Source organism: Octopus sinensis, unplaced genomic scaffold, assembly GCF_006345805.1.
Source record: "Octopus sinensis unplaced genomic scaffold, ASM634580v1 Contig10412, whole genome shotgun sequence".
Taxonomy (NCBI): domain Eukaryota; kingdom Metazoa; phylum Mollusca; class Cephalopoda; order Octopoda; family Octopodidae; genus Octopus; species Octopus sinensis.
The window spans coordinates 329,455-345,588 of NW_021832126.1; the positions used below are offsets into that span (position 1 = coordinate 329,455).

At 39.2% G+C, this 16,134-nt stretch overlaps 1 protein-coding gene across 1 annotated transcript; it reads right to left on the bottom strand.

The window, feature by feature from the left end:
* Positions 1–904: 904 nt before the first annotated feature.
* Positions 905–4,134, bottom strand: LOC115228426. Its single transcript, XM_029799008.1, has 2 exons — positions 1,618–4,134; positions 905–958 (listed from the first exon to the last, which is right to left on the bottom strand). The coding sequence occupies exons 1-2, from the start codon at positions 4,132–4,134 to the stop codon at positions 905–907; spliced, it is 2,571 nt and encodes an 856-aa protein (XP_029654868.1).
* Between the last annotated feature and the right edge of the window lie 12,000 nt (positions 4,135–16,134).

Consider the following 16,134-nt stretch of genomic DNA (forward strand, 5'->3'; position numbering starts at 1 on the left):
TAGCAGGTGTTTATCGGACTTGCGGCAAATAATGTAGTCGATTTGGTTATATATGTTTACGGTCTCCCCGGCCGAGTTTTTCCTTTGTCCGTGCCAGGTCGTCTTGTGGCGTGCTGAGTGCGTAAAGGTCGTTTTGCACAGGAAGAGGCTATTTGCCTCACAGAAATTCACCAGAGAGGCTCCAGCTGCATTTCTCCTTCCGCGCTTGTGTCTTCCGATAGAGGATTCTTCGGGCCCCTTTCGCTTTCCAGCCTTTGCATTCAAGTCTCCCGCAACAAAGACAAGGGACAAAGAGGCATTGTTAGAGTATGTGCTTGATAGTTCTGAGTAGAATTCCTCGAGCTCACCAGGGTTCTTGGCTACTCGTCCACAGTGTGGTGCGTAGACATTTATGACAGTTAATAGGCTCTTGGACGGGCATAATTCATTCAGTTTGACTTGTAGAACACATATTCGGTCGTTGACTTACCAATAGCGATGTATTTTTTTGGAGTAATCCACGTGCAGGGCAAATCCCATGCCGTAGTGCTTGCATTCGGCTGGGAAGAGAATCAGTCGGTAATTGCTCCATTTCTCATCGCGTCCATTTACGATTTTCGTTTCTTGTGGGCAGCCGATAGCTATTTTGTATTTCTCAAGATCGTCACAAAGTACTTTCCTTGTCCAGTCTTTCGATATCCCACGTACGTTGAACGTCATTAGCCTGAGTTCTCGGTTGTGTAATGAGCGTTTTTCAGACATTTTTCTATACAGAGGGACGTCACCACCTCAACCAAAAAATAGGCAAGCAATAGTGAGGCCAAGACCTACAAACAGTCCAATATATACAGTGGGGCAAATAAGTCATGGCACACCTATCATTTTTTTTAATTCAATATATTTTTACAATGATAACTTTTTCGATTTAGTTCATCATGCTACACAATAAAATCTTGCATTCTTTTGAACCCATTTCGTGCTAATTATATTCATGAATTTCAAATAAATATAATTGTTTTTGCTTCATATTTAGAAAAACGTCAAATTTGATGTGTAAAAAAGTGATGACACTATAAAAAAATATGGCTTTTTTTGACAATAAGATACGAATGATTATCTTTTGGTGCCTTGTTTTTTCTTTGAAATAATTGATTCTTAGTTCTATTAATATAATTGATTAGTAGATTCCGATTTTTATTAAGAAAGAAACTAATTAACTAAGTAATTTTACTAACTAAGTCCAGAGCCTTCGAAGTGAGCAGAAGGCGGCACTCCACGCACCTCCTCCCCTTCTTCCTCCTCTTCTCTGGCACTGTAGACCTTCGAGAAGGTGCAGTCCAGCGCCTCTTGCTGACTAAACGTCAGGAAAGGGCTGGATCGGCGAGCATCAAACGAGACACTCTCCAGAGTCCTCTTAAGAACAGTTGACTGTATATAAGCCTGTAGAGACTTATCTACATCCAACTGTCTTAAGTACCGCTTGTGGTATTTGGTGACCAGTCCATCCCATGTCATCACACACGGGATGACATGGACTTTGCACTGGTGCATCAGTCCTAGCTCGTTTGCAAGGAGGTCATACTTCCTCCTTTTCTCCACTTCCACTATCTGCAAACGGTCTAGGCACGTGATGCCCACCTCCACGATAACAATCTCCCCGGTGACCTTATCGTGGACCACAATGTCGGGTCTGTTGTGCTGGACAACAATCGAGGTGCGTATGGGGGTATCCACCTTAATGCACACCCGCGAGTTCTCACACACCGATTGAACTCGATGGGTTCGCAACTTTCTGGACCGCCTCAAGCCGTACTTATTGCAGAGCAAAAGATGGAGGGACCTCACCACCTCGTTATGCCTCCATGTGTAATCATGGTAAAGCATACTCCCGCACTTCGTGGCTAAATGGTCAACGGTCATTGCCTTACTCTTACAGTGGTTACACTGTTTCCGTTGACCATTAAAAAAGTTTCTATCCTGCAAATATGAGAACAACCCTTCTGATCGGGGAGAGTTATTCCCATATTTCAGCCACGTAGATGACGACGATACGTCAATGTGCGGGTTGTCCAGGCTGCTAAAGAGAGTCTTGTGAAGGACTTTTAAGTTGATCTTTTTAATTAAAGACTCCTTTTGAAGTTTGATCAACTCCTTCACATTAACTTGGGTAGCACCTAGACCATACTTAGCCGACACATAGCCTTTTATGGTCCCTAGGTGTGTACCACGCGCTTTTTCAGCAGCAAGGATGGCAGCCTTCCTTTGGGATACACTCGACCCACTCCACAAGGTGTCGTGCATCTTAGTAAGAATTCGCTCACTTAAGTGTACGATGTTACTCAGTCCACGTCCTAGCTGCCCGCGAGACAAGTACAATCTCTCCTTATTGCTTGCCAACACGTGGACATGATTCTCTCGGAGTACTCTTCGGACAATAAGGTCCATTTCATCGTACTCACTCGGCTCGAATTCGATCAGGTCAACGTAGTAGTTTAGCAATGAGATGGCATACTCGTTCAAGGCATGAAATAAGTTCCGTGCATTAAGCCGAGTCTTACATAACATTGCCGCCCTACTACGCACACCCTCCACTACACACTTTCTCGTTTCGGGTGTGATTAATGAGGCTGGACTCTCAACCACACCAAGATACTTATATCCTTGGTGTTCCTCCAAGACTTTGACTAGGTCACCACACACAGGGGTGTTAGTCGCCGACTTGTTGTAGTTGAGCTCCAACCCCACGGCCTTCATGAAACCTTTCAGGACTTTACCCATTGAGTGAAGGATCTCTGAAGACCGAGCGAACAGCTTAATGTCGTCTATGAACATGAGATGGTTGGTGCTAAAACACCCTCCTTCATGTTCGATCGACATTTGTTCGAATTGGGCAGTGAGGACTCTACTCAGCGGTTCTAGGCAGAGGACGAACAGCAGCGGAGACATGCTGTCGCCCTGTAATATGCCCCTCTCTAGTTTCACCTCGCCTATATCGCATTTGTTGTAATTTAGATGGACGTTCCACCTGTCCATCACAGTTGCAACAAATTTGATAAACCACATTGGCAACTTAAGCCTTCGCAGACACTCAACGAGGTAGGCATGATCAACCGAGTCATATGCCTTCTTCACATCCACCCACATTGACACTAGTGAGTTTCCGTGGGCTCTCGCGAGGCATTTGTTGATCAGTGCCTGCTCCTTAGCTCCCTGGCAATCCCGCCGAGTACCTAACTGGTTCTCGGACAGAATCCCATTCACCTCCACGAAATTTCTGACCTCAGTAGCCACCACCTTAGTCATCAACTTGTACAGGTTGGGCATACAGGTTATCGGACGATAATCTGTCGGAGCGGAAGGGTTATCTACTTTAGGGATCAAATAAGTGACCCCAGTACATAACCACTCTGGAATCGAGCCAGGGTCTAGTGTAAACTGTTCGATTGCTCGACACATGCAATCATGGATAGGTTTGCAATTTTTAATAAAGAAATTATACACTTTATCGACCCCAGGTGTCTTCCAGTCAGAGAGACGGGTTACTGCTTCATCGAACTTCTTGCGGATGTCAGGGACACCACAAGACTCGGTCATCAAGGGAGCATCGGGTCCACAAAACGGAAACGACACACCCTTGCGAGGACGTGCTTTCCACATACTCCCCCATGTGTCAAGCATTTCGGCCTTTTGCTGGGTACCCTCCTTCGTCTCTCCGTGCAACCGACGATAGAACGACCTGCGATTAAATTCAAACAGGTTGTTCTCCCGCCTGCGCTGACACCGAGACTCATGAGTTGAGAGCTTCTTCTGATAAACGAGAATCAGCTCCTCCCTCTCTGCCCGGACACGCCTCAACTCGTTGAGGTCCCATTTGGCAGCTCGTTCCCGACGAAGTAAAGTACGCACCAAGGGGGGAGTCTTGCCCTTGACCCCATTGCTCACATTCAAAATGTGCCCAGTCAGCGCTTCCAGCTCGGCTTTCCTTGCGGCTACTTTTGCGGCAATGTTTTCTCTCCATCTACTCTTTGGGGCAGGCCTCTGAGTGATTTCATCATAGGTTGTCTGTGCCGAGTACAAATAAAGAGAAATCTCGTCCATTGTCTCCGGAGGCTCACGCACGATCGCGTAAGCTATGGCACGATTGATGCAACCCATCACGTCACTTCTGAGTTGCCACCGAGGTATCTTTCGGGTCACTCTGCGGTCCGCAAGGGGGACAACACGATTCGCAGAGATATGCCTACTAAATATCTCCTTAACCTGCAAGAGTAGCGATAACTCACTACTCTGGTGCTCGTGTTGTTCAGAACACGGGGGGCATCCTGACGGCGTAACCGCAGCGGCAGTCCTCCCCCGCGAGCCAGGAGGAGGGGTCTTGGCCAGCTTCTTCAGTGCATCTAACGATAGGTTCGAGCTAAAGCGTCGATTGAAACACTGAAGCAGGGTAGGCCACCCATTTCTGGGCATCCTGGAAGCTCTTCCCAACACTTGGGAAAGGGCGGATTTAACCCAGTCCTCCCGGGTCGTGCACTCGATCCCTTCAGCAATGGCAAAGACGATGTTCTTGCCATCGGACGTCTGTCTCTCCGATGCGGTTGTCCATCCTGCTCTAGGTATATTATTATTAATAATATTGTTAGTTTCTTGTTGTCCAGGTAGAGCACACATCGAGATAGTAGCACGTTGCATAACAGACTCAGTAGATTCCGATTAGTATAAATATACTTTTATTTTTCGCCTTTTATTAAAATTATCTCGTCGATGAGGAAAGAGCATTCTTTGGACCTAAAACAACGAGTTGTATCTGCCCACCAAAACGGTAAAAGTTATGGAGAGATTTCTAAATTGTTGATATTACCAAAAAGTACTGTTCGAAATATTATTACTCGATGGAAGCAACGCGGAACTGTTATTACTAAACCAAGATCGGGTGCTCCAAAAAAGATATCTCTGCGTTCTTCTTCATTAATGAAAAGATTAGTTACTTCAAATCCAAAAATAACTCGAAAAGAATTGGCCGATAATTTAAAAATCACAGGAACGTCAGTGTCCCTTCGTACAATCACTTCTACACTACGCAAAAAAGGTATCAATAAGCAAAGGCCCCGTCGAGTTCCGTTATTAAAGAAAATACACCTTTCAGCGCGAATCCAATATGCAAAAAATCTTTTGAACAAAGAAAATGAATTCATAAACAATATTTTGTGGTCGGACGAATCAAAAATACAACTTTTCGGACTGAACTACACGCTTTCAATTTGGCGCAAATCAAATCAGGCGTATATCCCAAAATGCACCATACCTACCGTAAAGCACGGGGGAGGTAGTATCATGTTGTGGGGTTGTTTTTCATCAACAGGTGTTGGTGAACTATTTGTAATTGATGGAATGATGAATTCTCTTAAATATTGCGAAATTTTGGAAAAATGTCTTTTACCTTCGGTCGCGAACTTAAATTTGACACAACATTGGCTAAATATTAATTGGATTTCGTGCCATTACTTTTTTCCCTCAGAAAATTGACTTTTAAAAATAAATCGTTAATTAGTGCACTATTAATAATTCCCTTTAAGATAGTTTTTTTAATAATTTATCTAAAAAGTTCTATATTACTAATTTATTTTTCAAAGTAATGTATTTAATAATTTTTTTGCAAAGAATTGTTAAATTTAGTCAAAATTTGCAAAGGTGCCGTGACTTTTTTGCCCCACTGTAAGTATGACAACTGTGGTGACCATACCCTATCTTGGAGGGGTTGTTCTTGCTGCAGATAGCAGAGCAACCCAAGATGCGAATACTCCCAACGAAAACTGTAATAAATTGTTGAACTAACAAATTAGATAATGACAAGACAAAGAAAATATTTCAAATTATGATCAACTCGATTATTGGGTTCACGGGGAACATGCACGTATATGAAAAATTGTTCAATGCATGTCGTCTTAATTATTTGTATTTTTGTGATTAATTTGTTATTTAGATTCGCCCATAATGTTAATCCATGGGATTTATTATTATTATTAGCACTGTCATAGGAACATAATGTAATTTAAACTAATTAAGTTCCCACATGTGCCACATATGAGACTATCTTTTCGGTCATAATTTTCCATGATGTGCGGTTGTATGCTATACTCCTGAGAGTATCTAGGTCGTCTCCATTTTTCAGTTGTCTTTTAACGCGTTGTAGTTCTTTTGAGATTACAATAGGTAATGTATTTCGTGGGCGTCCTCGGGACGCAGATCTTTCGTCCTTTGCGTAATATGATTCCATTGCCCAGTTAGCATAAACATCCTGGTCGAGTCTTAGAATGTGGCCCATAGGCGCCAACGTGCTTCGGTAATGTCCACACTGACGGGTCTGCTGTTGCAGATATTGTATAGGGTGGAGATCTGAGAAAACTAGTGAAGTCTACTTCAATAACTGAAGTGATATATGCCGACGATGTAGACTTTTTGTCTCATGATAAGTCGACTCTCGAAGAACTGCTGAACATTGCTCCTCAGGCACTGGAAAAATGGTTCTTAAAAGTGAACATAGAAAAAACCGAATATGTAACAATCAACCGGGAGGCAAATAGAACAGACGAAAAATGGCGAAACTCGAAAAAAGTTGGAACTCTTTTAGGAGATAGTGAAGACATATGAGGAGAAAGATGCTATCGACTGTTGCACTTAACAAACTGCGGACCACTTGGCTACGAAACCGCGAGGTTGGAACGGCCTTACGTGCCAAATTATACAATGCTTTTATTAAACCCATACTTTTGTACAACGGAGGAACATGGGGAATATCTGAGTCTGAATCAAAATCTCTTGATGCATTCCATAGAAGACAGTTAAGATTCTTATTGGCATCAACTGGCCAAAGAAAATCAAGAACTCCACCCTATACAATATCTGCAACAGCAGACCCGTCCATGGGATTGGCAGTATTTATTAAAGAAATTTTGGCAAAATATACACTTCCAATGGCAAAATATTAAAGGAATTTTTTCGTATTAACTTTTTTAATCTTGTAGATACAAATGGAGTCGAAAAAATCGAAGTTTTTTCAAACAATTCTGCGGGATTTTCGGGAGATGTGAAGCTAATACACGAATTAATGTATCATCGATATAAAATACACCCAGTGTTATTTACATCTGGAGTACATTAAAAAATATGAAAGACAAATCAAGCAAAGTTGTGTGCTTCTTCGACAACAAGCATTTTTGATGATTTTCGTGGATTACGATATAGCCAGAAAGTAGAGACGCCAAAAAAAGACAAATCAAAGACTTCATTTTTCTGGATGTCTGCTATTGATTGATTTTAGTTTTATTTGATCCTTTTTTGATTCTTTATTATTTTTAATAGATTTCCTTTAATAGATAAATCAGAATAAAGATGGAGTAAAAAAAATTCAAAAAGATATAAAAAAAAAAAACATTATAAAATGTCCAAATAATAAGAGATTGACTTTTAAGGAATAAAATCAAAAAAATGATGAAAATGATAAAATTTCAAATTCTGTAATCAGGAAATGAAAGTTCATAAAGATTTATTCCTTACAAATCAAATTAAATAAGAATGTAGAAAAGTACACATAAAATACCAACAAACTAAGTCAACCACATGTATCAACGTGTTAATATTTATTAGGCTTATCTTTAAAAATAGGTTAACCATTTGTGTAATGATTTTAATTTAAATAAATATAAATTTTATTTATATTTTTGAGAAGCTTTTCCTACCAATGTCTGTGAGAAATTGAATCACGGTTTAGCCGACGATTCCTGAAATCTCTAAGAACTTGGAACTCTCTCTCTGGATTGTCAATTTTGTAAAGAACCATGCCTTTACCGACGACCTGAGTATCAGATAAGTTTGACACCTTTTTAGTGAGGACAGAAGGAATGTGAATATTGTTCATGTCGATCATGTTACTGTTTACTGAAATGTGCGATGAGACACCTGATTTGGCATTGGAAATTGACTTGATGTCCCCTTGGTAAATTCATTTGGGTCTTTCGTTGTTTCTGCGTTGAATCATTTATTGGATTGAGAAAAGCTAAAAATCAATGTTTTAAAAAGAGGGAAGAAATATTTTTTCAACTGTGTGGTTATGGAGGTTTGTTTTCAACTTTTTATTAGTTTAAGTGTGGAACAACAATACTTTAAGTCAAATACCGTGGAGGAGTCTTGCTTGCTGCAGACTCTAAAAGAACAACAAATTTAAACATAGAAGTAGTTAATGTACTAATTTTTTTAATTCTGTAGATAGAGATGGAGTCGATAAAATCGAAGTTTTTTCGAAAAATATAATAGCAGGATTTTCGGGAAATGTCAGACTTATAGTACACGGATTTGCGAGGAATTAAGGCATCATCGTTATAAAATAGCTTTAGAACTATGCGCTCACCCAGTACCACTGATATCTGGAATACATTTAAAAAATGTAAAAAATCAATGCCGTTTGTGTATTTAATTTGTTGTTATATTTTAGAAAATCCTTTTTGTGGAGACAGTGTAGGGAGCTGTCATCCGTGTTACATATTCCTGCCATAATTCAGTCAAAAATGATGTTTTTTCTATCGGATCTGTCAAAAAATATGTTTACCAGTACAAATCATTGTATATATTTTTAATAATCAATATTTTAGATTTTGCAAGAATAAAAATCGCTCTTTCAGGAATGCGCTATCTCTGGCACACAATTGTCTGGAGTTCGCCTCTTGGAAGAGCACAAGTACTGGAGGGAATTCAAATAGCAAGAAAGTATTTTTTAACTATTTAGTCTGGTCTATAACGAAAAAGGGCTGTGTCTTTAAGGGTTAGAATTGAGAGAGTTGACAGAATTGAGAGATTATTCAAAATTGAGTTGAAAATTGATTCTTGAAAACAAAAAACTCTAGAAACCGAAACCTTTGATGCAAGGGTGTCAAACGAATTTTGTGCCTCTTTTTAAATAAATATTTTTCCTTTCTTTCGTTACAGTTGAAAGTTAGCGGCAAGATGAAACATATTTGCGGTGAATGGTGATCAAAAAACACTCATTTCTTTTTCAAGTTCACTGAAAATTTCAAAAAGTGTCTCAAATTGTCAAATCAGCATTGTCTCAATATCAGCATTCGATGTGGGGGAAATTACACTTTTTAAGCACGAAAAATATTTAATGTTTCGAACTGTCAATCTTGTTTGCCGTAGTGGATTGAATATTTCATTTGGTGTAATGATGTTTATTATAGGTAACAAATCAAGGAATGCCTTGGGGAAGCTTTTCTAACGAGCCTGCCACAATGAATGCATCTGCCACGGTCTTCACCTCTGAATACAGATTTTGGAAAAGTCTGGTCTACTTTGTCAATTGTATTCTATATTTAGCATTTTCAAAGAAATTTGATCCATATAGGAAAGGAACTTTCGAATTTTTGTATTAAAAGGCATCCTTGAATTTTCATCGAATTATCTTAATGGGTAAGTTCCCACTACACTAATTATGTGTGCTAAAATTTAACAGCTAATGAGAGTCATTAAAGACTCAGATTAATCTGTTCATGTATACATTCCGTTTGATGTTTGCTCAACTCTTCACATTAAACTAGAAAAATGATGACAATTAAATAGTAAATAAATATCCTGCTTTTAAGATGAACAACAAAGCCGTTTAATTCAAAAAATCATATTACAGAAGCTTAAACCACTACGTGCAATGACTACATCAATGTGAAGGTTTTATATATAATTATCGGAATAAATGGTTTCGGGCAAATGTAAGTTTATCACCTTCCCAGGAATATTTGATAAATTCTGATGATTCAAGAATCTAGCAGCATGCACAATTGAATAATCCACTCATCTGTCCAGTAAATATTCATGTTGATTATCACTAGTTAATGTACTCTTTCTGTCCATATATGACTCTCAATGATACATTTGAATAGGTAAGGTTAAGCCATATTCAGCCGATTCCGGCCATTGGCGATTCTGTAAGACAAGTCCCTCCACGAAACTCTATCCCCCACCAGCTCTGCTATTTCCGACAAATGATGTCCGGTAAGTTTCACTACTTCAGATGTCCAGTTTAGTTTCGGTCTGCCCTGCTTCCTTTTTCCAGCGAACGAAGACAGCAGGATTTCTTTTCCTATACCATTCTCCCGAAGCACGTGCCCCAAATATGATAATTGTTGCTTCCAAACTTTCGCCACAAGCGACAATGTAGGTTTAATCCTTTCGAGAACAACGACATTTGACACTTTGTCGTACCAATTTATGTTCAAGAGTTTGCGCCAGCACCATAATTCCAGTGAGTCCACTCTTTTGCTGTGAGCTTTGGACAGTGTCCAAGATTCACAGCCATAGAGAAAAACGGGAAACACAATCGCGTTGACTAGTCTTATCTTTGTCTTGAGAGAAACATCCTTGCTACTCCAGATCCGATTCAGTTTTATCATCTTACTCTTGCGCATAGCCATCCGTCTATTAATTTCTGAGACACAACTACCATCTCTGGTTATCAGACTTCCAAGAAAAATATAACTTTCAACACATTCTATTTCTTCGTCGTCGACGATGATACTAATTTTTCCAGATAGTGAAGTTGTCATTATTTTGGTTTTTTCTTATTTCCCGGCAAAACACCCCCGAGATCCCCACGTGTGTAGATCCAATTGACCTGATTTTTTCAGACATAAGTTTAAATATGATAGTAAATTGTATTAGCCTGTTCAACCTCTTTTTGGACCTTCGTCCATGCCAAACCAAAGCCTTTTTGACAAACACGTGTCTCAATGAAGGAAATTCGTTCGAATATGTATTTAAAATTAACTATTTAATTTAAAACATATTTAATGGTGCTAGGTTTGAACAATTAGTTTGTTGACATTCTTATGTGCCTCCGATATGCGAGATCTCTTCGACGGCCTAATTGTTCTAAAACTTTACAAACTAAAAGCTCGTTTTTACATATTTTTTAAAAATCAAATCTAAATTCTATATAAAAGTAATCCGAGCGAGTTAAGATCATAGAGTTTTTATAACACTAAAGGAAATTTGGTGAATAAAATTTTAACAAATAAAAAAAATTAAAGATTTATTTAAAAAACGAATAATTGTTATGTCAGCAGATAACAAAATTTCACCGCAAAACACTAAGTTTTCCTCGGCGAATTGTGTCGAAGGCTCTTGACATGTCGATCCCTAGAATTGTAGTCGCACTCTCGAATCTTTGGCAAGTAGCGCAACGCCACCTGTGTCCCCAGACCACATCAGCAGTAGATCTACCCGTCCTGAACCCACTGTGGTTCGGAGACAGGAATTCGTTCGCAGGCTCTTGTATACGGTCTAGCACCACGAGAGCAAGGACCTTTCTCAGCGTATTGAGTAGAATGACTGGTCGCAGGTTATCCACAGGGCCCATCTTCTTAATCGGAATTCCTTTGCCCAAAGGAAGAAGGTCATTGGTTGTAAACATTTTGTTTAGTACTTTGGCCATGATTTCCATCAGTGTTTTAGGACCGTATTTCAGTAACTCAGCACTTATACCGTCCGGTCCCGGAGAGCGATTACTTTTCAGTCTATTCGTTGCTTTCACAACTTCTTCCACCGTGATTTCATTTACCAGGTTTGCCGGATTCGTAGTGATTAGGTCCACCTTTTCCCCGTCAACATTAAAGAGTCGCTCAAAATGAGTAGCAATAAGTTCTGCTTGTTCCGTAGCATCAAAGATCATATTTCCGTTGTTGTCCTCGATTTTTAGATCATATTTCCGACGTTGTCTGTTTTTTTATTAAATTACAAAAAAGTCTAATCGTCCAATTTTCATCAATTCTTTTTTTTCACAAAAATTGTCGATAATGCTTGTCCGAATCTTGCGATCTTCGGCCAGCCTCAAAACGTGTCCATGGTCGACACCGGACAGAGCGAGAACGTGTCCGAGCAAGTGGAGTCCCAAATAAGCGATTTCCCCTGCTAGTAGGAAAAAGTGGTTATGCCGTCTTCTCTATCCAACCCAATCGACTCGAGGATTGACGGGACACCCAGGAAAGCAAAGGCTCTCTGAATGATTGCGTTGAGTTCACTGTGGCGAGAGGCACAACCGGCACTCCGACGGCAAGCGAGCGGGTGCAAACCGTACTCGTCAACAGTTCCTTAAAGCGGCATTTGTGCGCTTGAAAAATCTTCAGTCCGACACGGAAGAAGACTGCGATTCTTAAGCAATCGCTTTCCACCTGATTCCGATTGAAGGGAAAGGGAAAATCTTTAACCAAGCACCGCTGTTTTGGCAGCGACCTGCACGTAAGCATGCAAGTCGGTGTTGGTTGAAGACGGAGGCCAGGGCTTCGCAAGTCGCCTGACAAGAGATCTGCCGCTGAATAGATGGAGAATTGGGCAGCCTCGGACCAAACCGGGCAGCCAAGAATCTTCAGTCTGAGAGAGAATGGGAAGCAGAGTGAGCGGATAGGAATGCCGGAAGGACCAGCAAAGGGTCAAACACCTGCAAAAAATTTAAGTTGACAGATAATTCTCCTGTAGATGAGTGAGGTGTTTAATTGTACAAAACACGACCTTTCTTATGTATTTTATCCGCTCTTTGTTGTCATACAAAATTATAATCTTTTAAAGGCTCCTACTTGTTGGACACAAAACTCTTCACATATTTTTGCCACATAAAAATGTTTGAATTCTGTACAGCTGTCTAATTGGAGAAACTTGCAGGGACCAAGATCCATAAAAATGTCATTTAAACTAGTCGCCACGTCTACTTTTATTTTCAAGATTCCTTGTAAACGCATATGATGAATATACGTCTATTGTAGACACTCATTTTTAAATCTACAAAATGAGCTAATTTTATACAGTTTAAAATCAATTAAATTTACTTGAAACCTTTCATTAGGTAAATCAGCGACAATATTAATTGAATCATCATATTGTTTTAGTGGAACTGAAAATTTGCACATATTGCATTATTTAACAACTTGCGAATGATCAGTCTTTTCAATATGAACAATCTTCGTCTACATAAGGCCTCATGAATCTCACGTGCAATTATTTTCATCTCTTCTAAGCTCGTGGAAGCAATTACGAGCTTGGTAAGCCGTTTATATTTTTAGGATATAGTTTCCCCTCTCTAATTAGGAATTTTTCTGCATTCTTTTTGATTCGATACTTCTTGTATTTTGGAAGATCGACTTTTCCATTATTGATTATAGATCTCAGGAAATTATATTCATCTTGATCTTTTACAAACAAACGCTGGACCGACATGACAAAGTAAAGACAAAGTTATGCTTGCGTGGATAATATTTTATCTGGGTGAGTACAGTATGCCGGCAAAAAATTATTTACATCTTTTATGAAATAATGCTTTTTTATATTCATCAATTAAACTGACAGGCGATTGACAAATTGATGATAAGTCGCTTGCTGGGCTCGCAACAGAAAACAACAATTAAATACTGCAACCTTAGTTAAATTTTGTTTTTAAATGTCGATATTTATGTGCGTCATTAATGGAAATACGATAATCTAAACCGACCTGAGAGAATACCGCAAAATATATTCATACGAAATTTTGATGAAAAATACTTCTATCCTAATATTCTAAGTAATAATTTTCGAAAAGAGTAAACAAATTTTGCTAGTAATGTCCAGATTGAACTGGGGCTCGATTTGTTTAAAAATAGAAAATTCACAATTTGGTTAAAAATAACTTAAGACCGGTTATAGACCGCAAAAATATTTCTTTGATCAATTTAATTGTGTTTTCATTAGCTGTTTTTTGATTAAAAATAAATATAACAAAGTGATTTATGATATATTTTTAACACTCAATGAATAAATAAATTTTAATTTGTTTTTATTATATCAAAATTAATATAAAAGATCAAATGTAGTAATTTTTTTCTAGTGGTAAACAAGAATTTAACTACATTATTAATGACATTGAAAACTATCTCACATTAGTTGATATTTAATAAGTATATTCTAGTTTTGTATGGCTGAAGCATACAATTTGGTCGGAGTGAGCTTCGAGATTACCCCTGACGGGTTCGACTGGAAATTCAACTTTAACGTTTTCGGACAAATATTTCGTTCCATCCTCAGATCATGGAAGCGCAGATATGGTCGCTTTAAGGTGATAAATTTTACTTTTAAACGATTGACGTCATCTTGTCAGTTTATTGTAGTATAGAATCGGCTAATAAACAACGTCTATCCACTCTCGTATAAATCTCTGCTCGTCTGTGTTAGTTTATCGAGTCTGACTTTCCTGTTGAAAGTTCCAAAGCTTTATTCGCTGCAAAAAAGTGTGGCGCAAATACTGAAAAAGTAAATTTTTTCATTTCAGCTCAAGGTTTCTATGGATGGAAGACACTGGGGTGTTCATAATATGTCTCAACGGTCTCCTCTTGTGGATTGTTAATATATTTATCTTCAAATACAGCCTCCGTGCTCTGCTTAAATACCAAGGATGGGTATTCGAAGAACGAAAAAACATTACATGGCGAACCAAAATATGGATGGCATTTAATTTTCCTAATTAATTAAATAGTTTACATTAACTTGGTTTGTCGGAGATAAGAATTTGAGGAGCTACCAGTCCTGCCTCCCTCGACTTCCTCTTCCAAGACTAGAGGACACAGTCAGTCGGGTACATTAGGAAGGTCATTTTAGTATCTGGAATCTGCAAAGTGCATATACCAGAATGAGCAGTTGGAGGAACTGAGGACTAATGCCTCCAGGTTTCTTACAACCCTGGGACCAAAACTGCAAAAATATCTCATACTCAAATCATGGTGGGCTTCAAATTATGTTTTGTTTGTTTTTTCAATTTCAAGGTCTCCGATTGGTGGGAAGAGTTTATTTACTTGGTCGACAGGTCTTCCATCGTAATAAACAGCAATTACTACAGTCTGGGGTTGGCAGGCTACTCGAGGACCATGTCTTGTCGTCAGGCATCACGTGCCGCTGGGTTTGTCTCAAGTTTATTGGCTTTTCGTCGAAGCATTAACACCGAGAATCTCAAGCCTGTATTCTACGTTTTTTGACTTACAGTTGATGGTTTCGAAATCAGTTCCACTTTGCACGGGTCAGTATGACAGGTTGTTTAACACTTCCCGAATTGCCTATACACTCAAGGGTCAAAAAAAGCCTCATTTGTAGATAAGTTGGAACATTATGACGTGAGTAATCACATTACCGTCTATCACAAAGGAAAGTACTTCAAAGTCTATATTTATTGCGATTCACAACTGGCCAGTCCCTCAGAACTGGAAAGGTTTTAGCATTTTAATGGTTTTTAGAGTCTTTGACATTATCATCAACGATACTTCCCAGCCAATGGAAGGAGAGGAGTTTTTCGGAGTTGTTACTGCTGTCGACCGAGAGACCTCAGCCTCTCTTAGAGGGGAACATTTCTCGGAAGGAGTAAACAAGGATTCGATTCAAGCCGTTGACAGAGTAATTTTTATTCTCTATCACAGGCTGCTTTTCATTTGGTTCTTGAGGACTTCCCTGCAGAGTTGGAAGTGGACTCGGACAGTGAACAACTCAGTCACATCTCCAAACGTCTATTTCATGGAAAAGGATACGACCGGTGGTTTGAAAAGTCCTTTAACCTCGTCGTCTTCTCGGACGGACATGTTGGTTATACTCCTCACTGTGTTTAGGTTGCAACCATAGCGGAACACTCCTGGTAAAGTTAACATGATTGTCTTAGGGGGGACGCCCTTGTTTTATCTCACATGGTTGAAATGACCACTTTGTACGAAATACAAAATATTCGGTTAGTTTATTGATCATAGAATAAACAGATATCAAGAAAACGGTAGGATCGTTTGTACAAACTTGTCCAATTGTTCTTTAATAGATCCTATCAGACTGACATTTGACTTTGACGATGATGTAAGGAGAAATGACTCAGCTGTAGTTCGTCAAAGTTTTGGCCGATCATTCAAAGAGAATGTTGTCGGAGGTGGAGAATTTAGATCTTCGAGTTTTCCATTTTAGTCAGTTCGGAAAAGGTTTTGGCCGAGTAAATAAACTGAGCACGGATTCCCTGATTCAGCTGGCTCTACAACTTGCCTACTATAGGGTTAGCTGCTCTAGGCCACGTTAGGAGACGGAATCATTTGTTAATACTTACGAATCGGCCAGTACAAGATTTTT